The sequence below is a fragment of the Fistularia commersonii genome, chromosome 33, assembly GCF_037954325.1.
Source record: "Fistularia commersonii isolate RoL2024-O1a breed Wild chromosome 33, RoL_Fcom_v1.0, whole genome shotgun sequence".
Taxonomy (NCBI): Eukaryota; Metazoa; Chordata; class Actinopteri; order Syngnathiformes; family Fistulariidae; genus Fistularia; species Fistularia commersonii.
In genome coordinates, this window is record NC_141316.1 from 9,686,349 (window position 1) to 9,707,070 (window position 20,722).

A 20,722-nucleotide genomic window follows, 5' to 3' on the forward strand; every position below is an offset into this window, starting at 1 on the left:
CTCGGAGGCCGAATGCGGGTCGGACATCGAGCCATCGGCATCTGCGGGTACAAAATGCTTATTCTTTATTTCTGGGTTTCATACGGTTTCAGCCTGAGGATGCTGGTCTTCCACAGGTGTCACAGCAGCCCTTGCAGTGGCGCTGGGCGTCCTGGCAGTGGCGCTGTTGCTTAGCATTGGAGTGGAGATTCACCGGAGAACAGCGTCTTACTCCAGGGAGGTGTACTTTGAAAGACTCGCAAAAAGTCGCCTTTATAAGCCCTTATTATGGCACGGTATGCTTCATGTGTCATCTTATATATCGGTTTTCGGGTGTGTGTGAGTGATAGTTCAAGTAAAACCATCATGAACCGACAGATTCCCCAAGTCCCCGGTAAACATCTCTAAACTTTATTAGATTCACACACGAAAGTTCTTCCGCCGACGTTCCCCGTTTCCGTCGTTGGTCGGCTCATTTTCCACCATCTTCCCCCCGGAACTCCTACTCCTTGTTCGGGTCGACGGGAACTGTTGGGGGGGTGAAAAAAAGAGGAATAAGGAAAACAGGAAGGGGTTTAATTCAGACGAGAAGCAGAATCAGGGGAGTTCGGATGGATGAGGCTGAAACGGCGCTAGTTTGGATTCGAGGCACAAATCTGCTCTTCCGGATCGGAAAATATCCTTGTAGGGGTTTGAACTGAAGCATGCAGGCGGGAAACAGATGGGATCATAAAACAACAAGGGACTTAACAACAGAGAGCCAATATTACCTTTTAAAGACGTCTCTGCGATCTGCCGAGTATGCCCGTTATGGCAAGAAGCTTCAGAACGTTGGAGAGATACTTCATATACTGGATGGACTCCTACCTCAGAGGCAACGTCTTACACTCCTGAGCTCCTCTGTATCTCTGTAACCACGGTGGTTGCCGCCCCAAAAGCCAGGCGGTGACCCCGAGGTGAGGCTCAATGAGATGCTAAAGCGTGAGCTTTGCGTTCCCGCTTCTACGACGCTTCATAAGGCGTTTAGAAATGTGAGTCGCTGCTTCTACAACCCTTTGAAATGAAACTCAGCTGGCTAGCGGCTCCTTGACAGATGCTAGCGGTCTAAACGTCGACGTTGCTTTTACCCAATGTTTCACTCCTTCATCTACAGGAGTGCCGTAAGTCATAAAATGTCCATCACCGCCACCGATGGCTTTTAGAAATATGCGGTCGGTGTTGTTGTTGAGGTCCCGTTGTTACCTCGGACATCTAGCTTGCATTCCACTTCAGCCTGCCCCAGCTCGTTGACCGCCATGCAGGAGTATTTGCCCCCGTCGAAGGTGCTCGGCTTGCGAATGTTCAGGGTCAACACGCCCTGGTTGTTTTGCATCAGGAACTTGGGGTCCTCGCCGATGATCATCTTGTTCTTCATCCAGGTGATCTTGGGCTACGACGTGGAGGAGGCAGATTAGCTGATCACAATTTCAACCGGTGAGATATCAGCTAGCGTTTAAGAACGCCGGGGCCCGGTTTTGGAGAACACGAAATAGATTTGCAGTGGCTCCGAGCGCCGCCGCGCCGGATGGTGACTCCATTAACGCTTACCTTGGGGAAGCCCTTGACAGCACAGCTGATGGCGGTACTGTAACCAGCCACCACGGATCTGTCAACCAGGGGCTGAGTAAACTTAGGCACGCAGGACATGTCTTTCTCCTTGTAGGGGTTTGATTTCAACTGCAGGCCTTCGGAGAGGAGGAGCGGGAAGACTCTGTCAACCCCTACGATCAGCCGCAGGCGTGTAAAACACTATATTTACCCCCCGTAGACACCGGAGACGTACCCGTCTTGGTGATCACGGCCGTGTTCTTGCTCATGCGAGCGTCCTCGCTCAGGCCGCAGAGGTTTTCACTGTAGACCCGGAAATGGTACTCGTTGCCCATGATCAGATCCGAAGCCGTGCAGTTTGTCCGCCTGTTGTGGTCGTAGACTGTGAACCATTCCTGGAGGTTGGAGGGGGATCACGTTCGCTTTGTGAGTTTGAAGAACAGGATGCACGTCTATATCACGGTCAGCTGAAATCACCAAACCGCAGACCTTCGTCTTCGTGTCCGCCTTCTGGATCGAGTATCCGGTGATCTCACAGTTGCCGTCGTCTGTCGGGGGATCCCATTCCAAGGCGGCGTTGAAGCCCCAGACGTCCGTCACCCTCACGTTCAGAGGAGGCCCGGGCTTTTCTGATCGAATGAAATGTCGGCGTCATGCTTTCGGCACATCGGACGATAATTAAGGTAAACTCCGACGGCGATTCATGTCGGCTTTACCGATAATTCTGATTTCGATGGTGGCCCTGTCCTCCATGTTCTCAATCTTTAAGACCAGCTCGTATTTCCCCGAGTGCTCTCGCTCCGCTGAACGGATGAACAGGATACTGTCCACGTTGGAGTTACGGACGTTCACCGTCTTTGGATCAACGGGTTGACCCTCCTTGAACCAGGTGGCCACAGGACGGGGTTTACCCTGCGGGACACAAGCGAGGGGTCATTTACTTGGCATGTGGTGTCCGGACAATTTAGGGGAGAACATCCCGATTCTGGTTTCCCTCAAAAACCAATCAAACCACCCAAAGAGCAGAGCGGAGCTGAGCTTACCTGGAACGGGATGGTCAGGTTGATCTTGTCTCCGACTTTCCTGATGTACTTTGTTCTCAGCTCTCGAGGAAGGCGGATCTTGGGATGCTCTGAAAAGCCGTGACGTTTCGGTCAGACGGGTGCGGGTTTGCGTTCTCTTTTTTTCTTAAAGGACTCCAGAAATTGTTGTAGCTCTTCAAAGAGCACTGGATCGTGAAGGATCAGGCAACTCCTAGGTGTTGGGTAATTTACACTGATGGCACCACAGTCCAAAATCATCATATAGTTTGAGCTTTTCCACCAGCTAGAAGTGTAGCCTAAGCACATCTGTCCACAAGCAAACCCCTGGTGACTCACCCATGATCTCACGAATGGTGACAGGCTGCGACATGGTCGCGGGAAGACTGCGCCCGGCGATGTTTACCGCCACCACCCTGAAGTTGATCTTTTCTCCGACGGGGAGCTTACGCACCACGAACCCTTGCTTTTCGCACAGTTCTTGGTTCGCCGCGGTCCACTCGGTCTCTGCGGAAATAGAAATGGAGACGCTTTATTGGCATTTTAGAGCGCAATGCAACAAAATTAGCATACAAGCGGTTCAGATATACAGACGTATCCAAAAACTAAATATACTCGGAGGGGATTAAATGTACAGAAGCGAGGCATATTCCATTAATTGGCTCAAAGTCTCATGTTTTCCAAGAATATTGGGGTTGAAGTATTATTGCACATATCAGGGTGGAGTACACGGGAAGTTTGTATCTGGTGGAGTGCTGCACAAGAGGCTAGCAGTAAAGTGGCACTTCTTAAACCTCTTAATTGTCAAATGGATATCACTATTTGAGCTTGAGTGTTCCACGAAAAACTCATCATAAAACATCTCATGTTACAACCAGGGGTTTATCACCTCCTTCTTTGCAGTACTCGATGATGTAGCCGTCCAGGCCTCCGGCCCCTATCCTCTCGGGAGCGAGCCACCTCAGAGTGCACGTGGTGTCCGTCACATCGTGGACCGTCAGGCGAGTCGGCTCACTTGTGGGCGCTGAGGTCGACGTAAAAAAAAACAACAATTTGCTCGGAAGCAGATCCGGATACGCGGAAGCTGTTTCTAAGCGGGGGTTAAAGGGAAAGTACCGATGGGCATGAAGGGTTTGGAGCTGAGACTCGGCTGCGACATGCCGATGCTGTTGACGGCAAACACCCTCATCTCGTACAGGACGCCCTCGATCATCCTCTTCGCCTCGTATGTAGTCGATTCGTACACGTCGAAGTTGAGCTTCGTCCATCTGGAGGAGCCTTTCTTCTTCCTCTCCATGAGGTAGCCTAACGGAAGGGAAGCAGGGTGGGTGAGATGATGCGGGAAACAGAGGTGGTTTCATTTGATGAATGATGTACCCTTGACTGGTGCGCCCCCATCGAATTTAGGCGCCTCCCAGACGATAGTGGCGGTATCCTCTCCCACTCCTACGCACTTGACGTTCTCGGGAGCGTCAGGCACGTCTGAAACAAAAACGCTCGTTAGCTTTAATGCTACTTAGACCTTTTGAATTTCAAATTCTCCCCTGGAGGACGTCGGTGTTTTGCCTCTTACCTACGATCTTCACAAACAGCATCGCCTTGTCCTCCCCGGCGGGGTTGGTGACAACGATGGAGTAGTTGCCTTCATCCTCCCTCTCGGCTCCTTCAATGATGAAGCAGCTCAGGTCCTTCTTGGTCTCCACCCTAACTCGTCCGGCGTCGTCCGTGATCACCTGGCAAACGAGAAGTCACGGCTCGTAGGCACAGAGACGACGCCCGCCAGATGCTAATGGCACGTTTTAGTCCAACGGGACCGACTGCAGATGTTTGAGGGTAAGAAGGACCGGCGTTCACGTATGCCAGAGTGGCGGCAACCAGGGAGGGGAACCCATAGGGCATTCGAGAGGCACTGGAGTGGACTGAAGAGAAATTCTGCTGGAACGAAAGCCTGAAGATCCTAATCAAGTGCTCACAGAGAGATACAGAGTTCGTCCTCAGTCTGCAGTTGCTATAATTTTCTTCTTCCTCTCCTTTGGACTTCTTCCTTCAGGGACCACAGCCAATCATCTATCTCCATCTAACCATCTCCTCTGCATCCTCTTCTCTAACTTCATGTCCTCTCTCCTTTGCCCTTTCTGTTCTTCCTCCAGGCTTCTTGTAACGGCACTTTCAAGCTCAGCATCCTTCTACACAGATCTTCACCGTCCCCTCCCTGTCCACATCCACACCATCTCGGTCTGACTTTATCTGCAGATCATCCGAGGACAGCACATATTGGTCCTCTTCACTCCCAAACGTGAATCGCTACATCTTCATCGTCTCCAACTCTGCTTCTGGTCTTCTCTGAGAAACCAGACATCACGGTCCCTTCTCCATCTTCTATACCTTTCTGCAACACGATGGCCTTATCCGATCTGTGGTACTTTCAGCACTGCCTTATTCTGGTAGTGCTTAAAAACTTCTCTCTTGACGATACTAACCTTTTCTCCTCTGGACCAAACAACCGTGGGTGCTGGCTCCCCAGAGATCTCCACGTCCAGGCGAAGCTTGTTGCCGGCCACTACGATGATGGTGTTCTGCGAGACCATGTTCCCGGTGGTGTCCAGGTGGATCTTTGGTGGATCTTTTGACGGGTGGACAGATGTCTCAATGAATGTACCATCGATAGACTACTCACATAGCGCTTGGAGTTCACCTACCCTGCCGGGGCACGTAGTCGATCTTGATTTCTGCACGAGAGAGGAAAGAGTGGGTACCATTCGGTAAACTGACGAGCTACAAACTCCCAACAGGACTGCGTGGATCCTTTCACTCACCCAAGAAGTTCAGTTTTGCGGAAAGTGACAGGGCGTATCCGTCGGGGATAAAGGTGTAGTCTCCGGCGTCCTCCGGCTTCACATCGTCAATGACCAGCCGGTGAAACCTGGGAGTTACGGTAGATGCCAGATGTGCATCATTATCAAGACGGACAGGGTGTTTGCATCGCCCTCATCACGCTATCTGTTCCCCGTACCTTCCGATGTGGCTCATCTTGATGCGCTCGCTCGGCAAAACCTCCACACCGTCCTTCAGCCATTTGCCCGTGACCTTGTCGTCAGACACCTCGCACTTGAACATGGCCTGCTCGGCAGCCTTCACCGTCAGGTCAGCGATGTCCTGCAGCACCTCGAGTTCCTTCTCTGAACACCAGGAGAACCACAGGAGAATGCTCGAGGCCATTGTTGTTTTTGGTTTTACGGTAGCATGTTGACAACACTTTGCTTGCCAAGAGCCCTTGGGCAAACCGATGGAGGCCAGAGAGAGAAATTGGAGCGGTACCTTCCACCTCCAGCTCTCCCTTGGTATGCCCTCCGTTTGTCCAGGCATGGTACATTCCGATGTCATCGAGCGTGGCCTCCTGGATGATGAGCGTGTGCTTCCTCCCGTCTTTCTTGAAGCGATATTTTGTGGAATCATGGTCTTTCACCAGCTCTTGATCTTCAAAGAACCTGGAGATGAATAACGAATGAGGGCGTCTCTTTGAGATCCGTCGCCGCTAAATATTTAACGTGCGGTAGTAGCAGACACGCCGGATCTGATGTAAATTTTTCGGGCCTCGGCGTAACACTACCACTATTCCCACAGAGCTAAAAATAAATATGGGAATAAAAAAATGGAAAATATGAATGGATTTAGTATTTATCAATGGAAAACTCCAAAAAGAGCGCTACATATTTTAACTGTCGGGGCGACGCTAAGCGATGCGCCTAACGTCTTTGACGACGAATAACTTCGCGATGAAGTACCGCGACTCGGGCTTTTCCGAAAACGTATATATTTGCCAAAGAAAATCAGCCAGCCAGTCCGCAAAATGAGATTCATGAGGTTCCGCACCCTCTCCCCGTCAAGCCGAGACAGATAATTGAAAAGTGCGACGGCGTTCGGAGAGAAGAGCAACCGCGTACGCACACCCGACCCCAACTCGAGGCTTACGGCGCCTCGCGGGGATTTGTAGAGCATGCACATACATGCCATCGCTCTGAGCCAGGACTTATCCCGAGCATTGCCGTCGTGTGTCTTATCGGGTTTATCCACAAAGGAAACAGGTATTAAAGTAACTCCCGAGGCTCGCCGTAACGTCTCGTGCAAATACTCGCCGGACGTACTGACCACATCACGTGGGCGCCTTCCTCCGAGACCTCGATCTCAAACTCCACTCTTTCCCCGACGACCACGTGGTAGTCGTCCATCAGCTTGGTGATGGTTACCGGAGGCTCTGGATTGAAAAGACACAACCAAATCAGCAGAAACCTCGCGGTCCACTAACTTGCCGTAGTGATTTCTGCTGCGTGTTTTTAGATCAGGGTGCAAAGAAAAGGGCGTACCTTTGACAAACACCTCCGTGAAACACTTGTCGTCTCCGACCACGCACTCGTACGCCGCGTCATCGGCCAGGGTGGTCTTGTTGATCGTCAGAGTTCGGACGTTCCCGGTTGCCTCCATGACGTACCTTCGAGCGGACAGACGGACACAAAGATACCGGGTCGGTTGATGTTTGTCGCCAGAACAAGCCGCCTTTCTGTCTTTACCCGAGATTTTTTTATATTTACATACGCAGAGAAAACAAAATCGAACGCCATCGTCTTTAATTTACAAGACGTCACGCAACTGGAGTGCTTAAAAGTTACGACTAAATCTGAAATTCCTTACGAATAGCCTTACCATACGACAGAAATCCTGTAAATAAGTGAATAAATAATAAAATAATTTACAGTAATTTGATTTGTAAATTGCAGAATCAGCGTGAGTTTTTTTTTTTTTTCTCCCCATTTTATCACTTAAATTTCAAAACTGTTTTTGTATTTAAATTTTTTTTTTTTTTTTTTTTTTTTCTGATTCGGTGGCGGCACCCTTGCACACCTTTGCATTGAAAGCACATGGAAATACCGATTATATTTAGTGTTTTTTTTTTTTTTTCGTTTCTGTTTCCATGGTTACATGGGACTCGGAGATCTTAAATGCACCAACGGGAGCGTCGGAGGCTCGGACGAGGACTCGGCTTCTGAGAAGACATCTTGTCAGCGTTACCCGCCGGAGCTCCTCCCCCCCGGGGAGGCTCCTTGTGATCGGCTAAAAATAAAATGTGTTGATGCGGCGTGGGTCCAAAGCACGGCGGATAATTTTAACTTTGTATTTTTAAATCGCCTGCCCGTCAGGTCCATCTGAGGCGGGTGATTAAAAGCCGGCGGTGGAAATGAAATGATTTTCCATTTCGCCGCCCGATAAACATGAACGAGTCGGGGTCGCGGGGGGGGTCGGATATCGCTTTCCTCTAAACTCTCGTCGAAATGAAACGGGCTCCCGACGGTGATTCGGCTCCGTCTCTGGCGTCGCGTTTCCTTCCGGAGCCGAAGCCTTGATGTGCGTGCAGGAAGGGGGCAGGAGGTCGGACCCGAAACTAACGGCGCCAGAACTTGTTGCGGGTCGAAACAAATGATTTAGATGCAGATTTTCAAACCAAATTCCACCTTTATATTTAGACCAAAGGCAGGGATCCCGATGAGCCCGACGTTATCAGTTTTCCTTCTCGAGCGAAACGCCTCTTTCTCACGTCGTTTTGCGATTGGAACTCCTAGGTGCTCTGTGATTGGTGGGGTTCATAAGCCCCGCCCATTGCAGGTACATCTCGCCACGTGCGGCGCGCCATGTTTAGAAACTACGGCGGTCACCCGCCTTCTTCTTGAATGGTCGGACGCAGCGGGAAATGGAACGACGAAGAGGCCTGAGCTCTTCTGGCCAGCTGGACCTGACAGGAGTTTCCAAGTCTCGCACAAGAACATCTACATTCTGGACTAAATGAGTGCCGGGTTGCCGGGTTACACGGCGAGGAGATAAAACCACTCCAACCCGTCTCATCGTCCACGGTTATCAAGCAGAACGTGGACGCTGTAGCAGATCCACCTCCACGCTGGAGGTCCCCGTGGTCTCCTCAGCGCATGCGGGAATGCAAAAAGCAATTCTTTGGACGTGTCCAGATCTCAGAAGCAGATTCAAGCCGGACATTTCTTGGAACTGCTTAGAAATCAACTCTGGTTGTCATGACAACAGATTTACCCCGATCAACCCTGACCTGCATGGATGGAGGAAAACCTCCGTGGACATCCTATGATGTTCGTAGAAGTTCTTGCATTATTTAATTCATACACCCGTGTATGTGTTTGTGTATATATGTGTGTGTGTGTGTGTGTGCCTTTTGCTCGCTCTAAGCGATCTCAGGCAAAACTGTTCTCAGTTCTACTACCTCAGTGGTGGAACAAACTTCCGGAAGCAACAAGACTAGCATCATCTCTCTCAACCTTCAAGAAACAGGTCAAAACTTTTCTCTTTCAGGACTTTTTACTGCACTGATGCCCCAGATCAGGTTAGGCACCAAGTTAGGCTATGCGAGGTGCGTGTGTGTGTGTGTGTGTGTGTACGTTTGTGTATGTCTTTGTCAAAAAAAAAACAAAAAAAAAAACAAGCTTACTGTTCTGTATATTTCTTGTGCATCTTGTATTTGCAAATGTTATTTGCAGTCCTTATGTCCTCTATTGTAAGTCGCTTTGGATAAAAGGGTCTGCCAAATGTAATGTGTGTGTGTGTGTGTGTGTGTGTGTGTGTGTGTGTGTGCGTGTGTGTGCACGTACTTTGCGGAGCCCTTGATCTCCTGGCCGTTCTTCAGCCACTTGACCTGCGTGTTGGGATCGACCACCTCGCAGCGCAGCACGATCTTCTTGCCCTTGTCCACCGTGTAGCAGGACTCCAGCCTCTTCAGGAACGCTGAAGATACGAGGAAAACACGCCGCCGCCGCCTGCGCTCATTCTCCTCGTCCTTCAGACCTCCGTCCTTCCTCCCCTCCTCCGCCCGCGGCCCGACTCACCCTCGCTCTGCTTGGGCTCCACTTTCTTCATCTTCTTCAGACGCTTCAGCATGCCCCTCAGGTCGGTGATGCCGTACTGGAAGGCGATCTTCTCGTACTCGCTCGGATGGGCGCTCTTCAGCAGCTCCCACACGTCGATCTCCACTTCCTCTTTCTCCGGTTTCTTCTTCCTGTCGGGATCCAGAGAGGAAGGCGTGTAACATCCGTGTCGTGAGAAGAACACGTTTAGCGGGAGGTTCCTCACTTCTTGGTGGCCTTCAGCAGGGCGCTGAAGTCCAGGTCTCCTTCATCCTCCCCGGCATCCCTACACACACACACACACGCATGTGGACAGTGTGTACTAACAGCATCTGAAAGTGTGTATCGTCACACACACACACACACACACACACAAGCGCCTCTCCCTCTTGTGTATTGTGTCACTCACACTCTCTTGAAGGCGGACAGAATATCCCCTTGGCTCTCCTGATGTGCAGCTGCAATGAGAAAACACACACACACACACACACACACACACACACACACACACGGATGAGTGTGGGCTCCTCTGGAAGCGCCGGTGCCCTCGGCATGTCGGAGGTCCGCTTTCCCTCACCCTCCACGGAGATCTCGAAGGTGCTGCTGTCACACTTGTCTTTGGCCGTCACCTCGCATCTGTAGCCGCCGGCGTCCCCGGCCTTCACCTTGATGATCTTCATCTCGTAGGTGTAGATCTTGGACGGGAGAAGACCAGGTTCACGTCACTTCTTTAAACCGAATCCCTTCGCTTTCCTTCTCTGGAAATGTTTTCACGCCGCGTGCTGGCTGGGAAACATATCTCATATCTGCCTCTTTTTCCGCTCACCTTGGTGTTCCTGTCGTACGTCTCCTTGAACTGCATGTGTTTCCCGGCTTTGCTGCCGAGGTCCAGCCACTTGCCCTTCAGCCACTTCATGGTGGGCTTCCTGGTCAGCGTGGTGGAGTCCACCTTGGCAATGATGGTGAGATCCGCACCTGCCGAAGGGGAACGGCCGTCGGTGATTTTTGCAAATTTTTGGATTTTGACACTGATGCTCTTTAACCGTATCAATCCGCCAATCCCTTAAAGGTGTCATGCATGTAACAGAAAAGTAGTTCCAATAACCCGGAGGTCGGCAACTTCCGTTTGGAAAGGAAACACTTTTGACATTTAAAATAAATTAACGAGGCATCTGATTTTTATCAATTTTTTTCGCCTTTATGCTATGCTAACAAAAATATGTGGTGCATTTTTTTTAAAATCAATGAACATCTGCAGGGAAAACAAAATTACATTTCTGCATGCAACAAAACATATCAAACTGTGAAAAAAATAAGTTTTATAGAAGGTTATTTTTAAGCAAGATGCTCTCAAAATAGCCTATTTGAGTCCTTTTTGTATTCATGAAAAAAAAAAGGAAAGGAAACACTTTTGACATTTAAAATAAATTAACGAGGCATCTGATTTTTATCTATTTTTTTTTAATCTATTTTATCTATTTTTTTGTCTTTATGCTATGCTAACAAAAATATGTGGTGCATTTTTTTAAAAATCAATGAACATCTGTAGGGAAAACAAAATTACATTTCTGCATGCAACAAAACATATCAAACTGTGAAAAAAATAAGTTTTATAGAAGGTTATTTTTAAGCAAAATACTCTCAAAATAGCCTATTTGAGTCCTTCTTGTATTTATATTCGTGTATTTGCAAGTGTATTTGCAGTCCCTATGTCCTCTATTGTAAGTTGCTTTGGATAAAAGCGTCTGCCAAATGCAATCTAATGTAATCTAATGTAATAAAAAAAAAAAAAAACTTAAACTATCCACCGGCAGCAAACCAAAAATGTCGTCCCTCTGTGTGTGTGTGTGTGTGTGTGTGTGTGTGTGTGTGTGTGTGTGTGTTGGCATCCTTTTACCGGCGCCACAACAATATTTGAACACGTTCTATTTAGATGTTACAAGTTCGCCATAATCTTGAAATTTAAAAAAAATGAACAAACTGAAATTGAATCAATTCAAATAAACACTCGTTCATTAACCCATTAACATTTTGCTCTTCCGACCGACCTGTGGTGGCGCAGATGGAGTCGGCGGGTTTCTCCACGAAGAGCCCGGTGAGCTCGGTGGAGCCGACCTCTGGAAAGGAAGGATACGTAAATGAGATCGGTTCTTCACGACGCCGATTCCTTTTCGCCCGACGGAGTTAATGGGGTGCGACAATCCACAGAGACGCCACCGGAACCGGGAACCTCACAGGACGTCACAACCACAAGGTAAATAGTCATAAAAAAAACCCAGGACGTAGACCACAGAAACATTCACAATAAAACACAACTCCGCAGCTCTTTGCCGCCTCCGTTCGCCGGAGCGGCGAATAAAAGGCCGCATTATATTCCCGTCGAATGTGACGGAGGAAGCGATGGGAAAAAATGGAGGGTGGGTTCGAGAGTAAACTTTGTCCCCGTCTTTCCGCAACGAGAACGAGAAATGATAGATAAGGATGAAAAACGAGGCTCTCGACGCGACGCTTCTGGAATCACAAAGGTGCGGTTTACCAAACATTACGTCTTCTTCTGTGTAAACGTTGATTTATTTTGCAGCCGCGGAAAGACGCTCTGCAGAAATATTAATTAGCGATGACTGATTTCGTTTTAGATACCGTCAAAAGTCGGTTTTACGTGATAGAGGCGCGACTAAGAACTGCAGCAGCACAGTAAACGTAACAAAACGAGACTTTCCGGGGTGTTTTTTTTTTTGTTTTTGTTGCAACAAACACAAAAACAGACGCGGAGCAAACCACTGTTCACAGTCGGAAAGGAAAACGGGCGGGACGCGGTTCGGGTGCATTCGGGTTTTCCGACGCCATATCCCAACGTGGTCTCGAGGCGCTCAGGAAGTCATCGGTGAATCTCCAGGCGTGATGGAGCGCCGTGTTGATGTTCACCGCAGAGTGATTGTTGTCCTCCTTCCAGGTTCGCTACATGAGTCTCCCCTCGTCCATCTACATGTCAAAGCTAATCGCTAAACTGGAAGTCCGGTTGTCGCGGTTGTAGTCGACCGCGGCCCGCCGCTCGGCGGGATTATGTTGTCCGAGGTGCAAAGCTCCCAAGAATGCACTCTGAGATTGATGCTAATATAGATCAGGGGTGTCAAACGTACGGCCCGCGGGCCGGTACCAGCCCGCTAGAGGGGTCCGATCCGGCCCGTGGAATAAATCTACCATTTGAAAAAATACACGAAAATCATGAACTCTGTTTTTTAGAATAAAAACGCAGTTCCTATATTGTCTGCTAGGGCCGCACTGTTTTCATCTGCGTTAGCAACGACACAACACTGTAACTCACAACTTACAGCAGATGGCAGCAATGCGGTTGTAAACAGCATTTTTGTAGAATATACCTGCATGTTTAGGTGCAACCATGAGACTCGCCATGGAGAAAAATACAAGAAAATGCATGAAGAACTGAGAAGTCACAACTTAGGCACAGTGTGGTTGACATTTTACTTAATTTTCTCCATGAATCTCAGATTTTTCGTCACATATAAGAGAACAGTTCATTACATATGAAGATTTTTATCATTCACCTGTTCTCCTTTACACTAAAACAAAGGAAAAATGTTGTTTTAATGTTAACTCTAGGTTATCACGCTCTGATTTTGCCGGTCAAATGAGGCCAAAATGAGATTGACACCCCCGATGTAGATGGAGATGGAGATCTCTGTCTAATCCTGGAGGTATTTGTCTGTAACTAATCTGCGTTTCATCAGAGAACCGCGTTCCAGACAGTCACAGGTACGACATATTCATGGCCAGGCACCAAACACTGAATGCATACGGATACGTGAACATCACAGGGGCATGCAGGGGGCGGAGCCTCTGTCCGGGCCGCCACCTCATGCTTACCCGCCGCCGCAGGGTTTGTCACAGCTGGGAAACACAAACATCCCGTGTTTAACAGATGGAAGTATAACATCTGGAGTTATACTGTGCCATAAGTCGCCATAAGAACTCGTGGTGAACGGCAACGGTCATTCGGCGAAAGGATTACGCACCGCAAAAGTGTAAGAGAGTAATGGTCATTCTTTTGCTTTTAGAGGTAGTTTGTGGAAAGAGAAAAGTAATCACGGGAGTGGATTACCGCTCTTTTAATCGGCAAACCGAGGATGCGTCGGCATTTGAAATGACCTTGACGGCTTCCCTTTGGACCGATTGCGCGGACAAGGGGGCACGAGTGCCAAAAACAACGATTTCTGGAGTTCCGGTGAATGAAATGACGGATGACGGGAGGTCAGATCTTCCTCATATATCGTAAGGAAACAAAAAAAAAAAAACAACGCTCAATCTGTCATCGTGACGAGGAGCCAGGAGAAGTTGGCGTTTCCGTGGATGACGGTCGTCACGGAAACACGGCCGAATATTCCCACGGGGCTGAGATCGGCCGGCGTGACCTCGCGGCGCCCTTCATTCAACAGGATGTTTATTATGGGAAGTCCCGGCTCAGCGAAAAAAAAAAAAAAAAAAAAAATAGCAGCAGCTGTGATCGGGGGTGCAAAAATCAGTGGGTCGACTTTGACTGAGTCTGAATAAATGAATACATATATAGCAATAAAATCTGTTTAAATTTATCCCGATAAATATAAATAATAATAATAAATAGATTGATAAATGAATGAATGACTGAGCGGCCAATCCAAAGGTTGCTCATCCCGCCGATCTGTCACGCCATCTAAAAAAGGTCATTAAAGAGACAAATCCCAAAATGAGCCGCTGAGGAAGTTGAATTTTCTTTTTTTCTTTTTTTTCTCTGATGAAATATTAAGTAAAACTCCCTTTAAGTTTCTCCCGGCAAAAAGCAAAGAGCACATTTATTTGAAAGGGGAGGTTGAATTTTCAGGCTGTTTGCTCCCGAGGATAACGCCTCCGCCCTCCAATGCCTTCTATCTGATTTAATTTTTTCTTATATATATAAGATATTTATTTTTATTTCATTTTATTCCAATCTTTTCTCATTTAATTTTTAATTGAATTTCATTTCATTGTGTTCTATTCTTCTATTCTTCTAATCTTCTATTCTTATCTATTCTTATCTATTCTTATCCAATTTTATTATTTATTATACATAATATAATCTATATAATCAGAGAATAAGAAGAAGAAGAACAACTTTATTTATCCCGAAGGAAATTGTTGTGCCAGAGTAATAAGTAAAACATAACAATAATATATAATAGTAGGAAATTGTATAAACAGTGGGAAAAAAAAGGGGGGGGGGGGCGGATAAGAAATACAAATAAAACTATAGTGTCAAGATTATAAAGTGTTATAAGGTCTTGTATTCATTCTTGTATTATGTATTCATATTTATTCTACTTTATTTTTATTCTCTTCAATTCTATTGTCTTCCTATCCTGTCTGATCTGATTTTATTCTATATTTTATGCAGCATATTATGTATAATGATATATTTATATTAATTTAATTTATCATTTTTTTTATATTATTCTATTCTATTCTTATTTGATTTTATACTTCATTACACATCATATATATATACATATATATATATGTATGTAATTTATATTTATTTTACTTACTATTTTATTTTATTTATATTTAATTCTATTGTCTTCCTATCCTATATTATCTGATTCTTTATTCTTTATCATATACAGTATATTATGTATATTTATAAATTTGTTTGATTTCATTTCATTTCATTTCATTTCATTTATTCTCTGTCTTGTTTTGCCCCATGTGTTGTCCACGTGGCGGACCCTCCCCGTGCCCTTGGACCGGAGAAGATATAAGACGGGTCGTAAAGCTGCTGCCGGGCTGCCGTTCAGAGGCGTGTTTGATGTGCTCGTGATTTCTCGGATGACTCCACCGCCTCGGCGGTTTCCTAGCGGGGGGGATAATGTTAAATCGAGGGGCAAACAGAAACCACCGCCCGTCAGATGACACGCGGTATGTCAGCAGCTGCTGCCATTGTTCGACAACTGACTTTTACAGTCGCGCCGCAGCTGTGTGCGAGTTTCATCGCAGGGATCGCCGTAGCGGCGGAAACGTACCGTCGTCCACGGATTCCGAAGAAGAAGCGTTTGCAAGTTTGCCGGAGAGTCCGAGTTGGCCACGTTCCCCTCCGCTCTTAGATTTGGCGCCCGGGCCAATGACGGTGGCGCTCGGTTTCAGGCTCTTGGGGGGGGATTCGTATAACGATACGAGTGTTTTAGCGAGCAGAGCCTCCCTCGGGATCCTCCGAAGGCACATCGCCTTTTTAAACAGCCTTAATGAGCGCCGTTTGCCTTCGGTTACGCCGATTTCCTCCACCGAGCGAAATACGACTCTCGCTTTGGCGAACCCGACATCCCGTCATGCCGAAAACATCCAGCCGGAAACTCCCCGAAACTGTTTTGATGCATTTTCTCCACTTACGCCTTGGCTTTTAACTAGATTTGTTCTAGTTTTTCTTGTGTTATTTATCTTAACCTCGCCTTTTCTCTCAGTCCAAACGTCAGCATCAACATGATCTCAAATAAGGATCTCCAGGGTGGAGGATTCACTGAACACTCCTTATATTATGTGACATCCTGACTACCACATAATACATGTTATATATAAGAAAAAGAACAATCTCAAACCATACTTTTCTTTACGTAAATGTCAGTTGTCAACAAAGGTGTGCCTTACCCTCCCCGTCGGCTTCGGAATCTGCTGTGGACAAGGAAGCAAACGTGACTGAGGGACGAAACGCGACGTTCGATTTTCGAGACTCCATGCAACGTCGCCGTGACGATCGGCGTGTCGTCCGCATACGTGCGCACAAAACACAACACGTACTACAGAATTAGTTCCGCGATCGTTCTCGGATCGATGCACGTCGAAAAAAGGGAAACAGGGGAGAAAACAGACGTGTATTTCGGGGGGGAACGAAATACATCGTCACGTTAGATCGGCCACCTGCAAAAGGAAAGGTCACTTCTAATGTCATGCTGGGACGGGGAAGATTTCCACGCTGCGGCGCCATGTATGCACGCGGACGTGAATACATTCGTGGGATTATGCGGACGGACGCGTCGGACCGGAGCGTTCCATCTTACCTCCGTCCGCGGGGGGCAACTCTACGGGAGGACAATTCAAATATTAGCCGGGATCGTGCCACGAGAAACCGAGGCGAGGGGTGCGTGAAAGAGGAACGTACCATTTTCCTCCTGCTGCTGGGGGGCTGGGTGAAGAAGAGCTTCAGGTTAATGGAGTCAGAACGTTTCAATTCGACCGAAACAACACGGGTGACTCTTGCAGGGGTTCCGTCACGATCCTTCTCATGCGGGAGAACCCCCAGATGGTGCATCACATTGGTCTTCTCCTCATGCTCCCTATCCCCCCCCCCCCCCCCCAAAAGAAAAAACAGGAAGATCTCCTCCACAGCAACCCGGTGAAGAAAAACCAAACAGGTGATATGTGCAGATGTGCGACGAAGAGGACCTCCTCCATGCTGTCGTGATGCAAACACTCCATGTCAAAGTAGCACGTCGAACACCGACCATCTCCATCCAATCTAATCATCCGGGCTAAAAAAAAAAAAACCAAAACAACAAAAAACCTTGCGCACAATCGGCGGCCCGACCTTCGGGATTAGTTCCAGTGCACTTTTCAGTCCAAACCTCACATGTGAACACCTTTTTTTTTGAATGGCTAAATCATTCAAAAATCAATTAAGCTGAAAAGAAGGGGAAGATAAGATGGTTGGTCCCTCACCCTCCTCCGCCGGCTCCTCTGTGGCTAAAACGTGGGAAAATAATACGACAGCCGGCGGTGAGAAACACGAATCGGCGTCCGAAAAGCTACGCGGCTTCGCTACGTCGCACTCCGACGCCGCCGGACCTCCGCGGGTCGCTTGGGCGAACGTGAAAACTCGAGAGCTATTATCACGTCGCCGTGCGATAATGGTCGGCACAAAAGGTCGGCGGGCGAACGACGGCGGCGGCGGCCGGCAGCTGACTTACCCTCCTCGGGGCTCGCTGGCGACAGGAAACAGAACATAAACACAGTTAGGAACACGAGACGTGCTTGGCGGACATACCCCGCCGCTTATAAATCGATACATCTCGATTATAAGTTAATATTTACCTATAACATATTGCTCTAAATAAAACTCCTATGCCGGGAATGAGCGGCGCATGAAACCCTGCCTCCTCCCCGGGAAACAGGATCCATACTATAAAATGTCTCGCCTTTAAGATTTCATAAAGCTGAATAACCTCTGGCACGAATCCGCGAAAGGGATACCTCTGACCCCTCGCGGGACTCGGAGGGGATCCTGTTTTCCGCCATTACTTTACACATTAGGGATTCGGGGTATGACTGACAGCCCGGGGCTTCTGATGCCAGAGGGGGGAAGGAAGGAGGGAGGGGCGGCCGAGGGCCTAAATCTGGTAAAACAACATTTGCGACTGAAAAGGAGACATATTATACACCCATCTGCCCAAGTGTCTCCAAAGGGGGGGTTCGGGGGGCCGGGTGGGGTCAGAGCAGCAGGGAAAGGCCAGGGACGGTGTCTTATGACCCCCCGGTGGAGCCCGGCCACGTTTAAGTTACAAATAGTTTCCTTGAATAGTCAGGCAAAGCTGATCTGGCTTGCTTTGCTGCGCCCTCCACTCTTTTTAAGATAAGATAAGATAGACGTTACCGATCCCGCAAATTCTTGTTACAGCAGCATTACGGAGTATAAATGTGTAAAAATAGTAGTAAATAAGTTAAAAAAATGATATAGAGGATTGATGATAAAGGATTATATTAGTATTATTTATAATAACAATAGCCATAATTATAACACTTATTATTATCATTATTATTACAAATAATGATAAGAATAACAACATTGATAATATGAGTAGTAAATAATAGCCATAAATAATAATAAAGGATTTGCTACGAATAAAAAATGACCATGTACAATATCTGCAATAGAATGCAAAATACAAAAAAATTGAAATAAAAGAAATGCCTTGTGCAAGGTATGGTCACAGGGCGGCTTTTTTTCCTATTCATATTGTGAAATATGTATCTTTTTAATTTAAGCTCCAACCGGCAGACAGCTGATCTCACGGTTTCTTATTTATTATTACTATATTACTAATATAAACATACTGGCTGGGGCACGGGGAGGGTAAACATTAGCGCTAACATGCTAAACCCCGGCTCTCCGTGGCTCCGAGCAGATCAGACCCCCCAAACCCCCCAAACCCCGGATCCCAAGCACCTATAGCTTGCTGTGTGTGTGTGTGTGTGTGTGTGTGTGTTTCTGATCGAAGAGGCACTAAATGGAAGAAGCCCTGCAGAGATATAAATTAAAACACATAATATGTGTGTGTGATTGGGAGCCACTTCGGGGAACCATAGCCAGCGGCCATGTATCTTATTTAAGGAGATCATCTCATTCACCTTGTCAATCTTTTCCAAATCTGAACCCAAACAGCTCCAGAGGTTTGCACATTTTCAGATATGTTTTCCTCCATTAATCCAAGCTACTGCTCTATTTTTTATTTTTCCCCAAAATATATGGTTTTCAAGCATTTGACCCTTTCCACACCCGCGGTGTGAAAGTGGCAGATTATACAGCATGGGAGGGGGGGGGATTAGGATTAGGATTTGAAAAGGGGGGGGGGGGCGTCTCAGATGATGAGGAAGAAGAAAATAGATAAAAATGTGAAAGGTCAGGGGTCAACCGGGGTTATTTTCAAATGCCAGATGAGGTTTTTGTAATAAAATAAGAAGTGACCGCGCGGCTCTGGGCTAACGGCACTTTCTCTTTTCAAACAGATAATTTCTCCGAGGCTTCGGGCGGCGTCAGCGAGGGGCGGAGGAGGGAGCGGTGGGCGGCGCAGACATCCAGTAAGGCAAGTGGAACTGTATCCACGTCGCGCAGATAAACCCCCACCCCGCGGCTGTATATGGCGAATAAATGCGCCTTGTTATGGGTCTGTGATAAAAATAAAAGATTTACGGCCCAGCTTAAGAGACTCCGGCGAGGATTCGGCGAAAGACAATATTTAAAATTAGATAAAGAACAAGGTGGGACGGGATCCGAGGGAGTGTGTGCGATATCAGAGCGGGAGTCGGAACAAAAACAGGACGCGCCCACTCGTCTTGAAATTTAAAAAAAAAAAATTGTGATTACTTGTAATCTGAAAAACAAATCATAATCAGGCGTTGTCGGCCGCAGGATTCGGAGGTCGCCCGTCCTGCAGCCAGAAAGTGACCTCTGAGAAAAATCATCACATTTTTTTTTTTGAATAATTAAAAAAAAAAAAAAAAAGGAAAAATGAGTGATTTTGCATTGTTGGTATTGAATTGCAGGCGAGTCTTTTAGCCGCAGTAAATAACGCCGGGCCTCTCGGTTTCAATGAAACGTTAGCCGGGCCCTCTGCGCCGCACATATAGCCGGCGCTCATATGGCCGGCGGCAAGATTTACCTACTAAACTCCTGTTACGTGGCGGCGGCCACTGAACGCCGCCCGCTTTTTTGGGGTGGGGGGGGGGGCGTCAGCTGGCCGCCCGCTGATTTACGGCCTGATAGTGGCTGCAAACCGAATTAACAACACCGATATTGTTTTTTTTTTTAATTCCTGTCGTCATAGAAACACTTCAAACCGCCCTGCGCGACTTAATCGTCCCAGGAACCTGCACCTCCAGCCGGCCGCTCTTTTACATTTAGAACAAGCTCGCTTTGAGAATCATCATAATCAGCCCGATTAATAAAACGTTTGAAAATCCCACCCCACCTATAAGTCGCCCGGGGAAAGAGTTCAATGGGGTTAAAGTCGGAGGGTTGAGCTCGTACCTTCAGGGACCTTCTCGGGCATGGTTATTCCTGCGTCTTCTCTTTGCTCCTGGAAGACTGAGGGCTCGCGCCGCCTATTCCTTTTTATTTCTCCTCTCTGTGTTATTCAAAGCTCTCCTGGCACTCCAGCCTCCCGCCCAGTCCGGTGAGCGCCGAGCTCGGGGGCAGGCTGACGACACCATCCACGCTTCCAGTGGGAGTCACATCAGACGTGCCGAGAAGCCGTGGGGGGAGGAAGAGGAGGAGGAGGAGGTGGAGGAGAAGGAGGAGGAGGAGGAGGAGGAGGAGGAGGTGAACGCTATCAAACCTTTAGCGCCGGGCAGATCCAAACTCCTGAGCTGTGACGAAACTCAAAACACAGCCAAGCGACCCGTGAC

General features: G+C 47.8%; 1 protein-coding gene across 7 annotated transcripts; it reads right to left on the reverse strand.

Annotated features, from left to right (window-relative positions):
• Positions 1–374: 374 nt before the first annotated feature.
• On the reverse strand, positions 375–20,494 carry LOC147214979 (myosin-binding protein C, fast-type-like). Of its 7 annotated transcripts, XM_086140263.1 has the most exons (33): positions 20,346–20,494; positions 17,509–17,523; positions 17,261–17,284; positions 16,704–16,727; positions 16,603–16,623; positions 16,193–16,216; positions 13,409–13,432; positions 11,572–11,640; positions 10,350–10,498; positions 10,101–10,218; positions 9,933–9,981; positions 9,750–9,809; positions 9,506–9,675; positions 9,272–9,404; positions 6,971–7,095; positions 6,756–6,861; positions 5,925–6,094; positions 5,620–5,785; positions 5,423–5,529; positions 5,306–5,335; positions 5,087–5,229; positions 4,180–4,339; positions 3,984–4,088; positions 3,723–3,911; positions 3,496–3,630; positions 2,946–3,113; positions 2,610–2,698; positions 2,283–2,478; positions 2,056–2,195; positions 1,802–1,961; positions 1,567–1,703; positions 1,222–1,408; positions 375–507 (listed from the first exon to the last, which is right to left on the reverse strand). In XM_086140263.1, the coding sequence occupies exons 1-33, from the start codon at positions 20,365–20,367 to the stop codon at positions 482–484; spliced, it is 3,441 nt and encodes a 1,146-aa protein (XP_085996389.1). In that variant the 5' UTR covers positions 20,368–20,494; the 3' UTR covers positions 375–481. The 7 variants fall into 7 exon arrangements, with proteins under 7 accessions (XP_085996389.1, XP_085996391.1, XP_085996390.1 ...); XM_086140265.1 differs by lacking the exon at positions 13,409–13,432 and having other exon boundaries at positions 16,193–16,213; XM_086140264.1 differs by lacking the exon at positions 13,409–13,432.
• Positions 20,495–20,722: the final 228 nt, after the last annotated feature.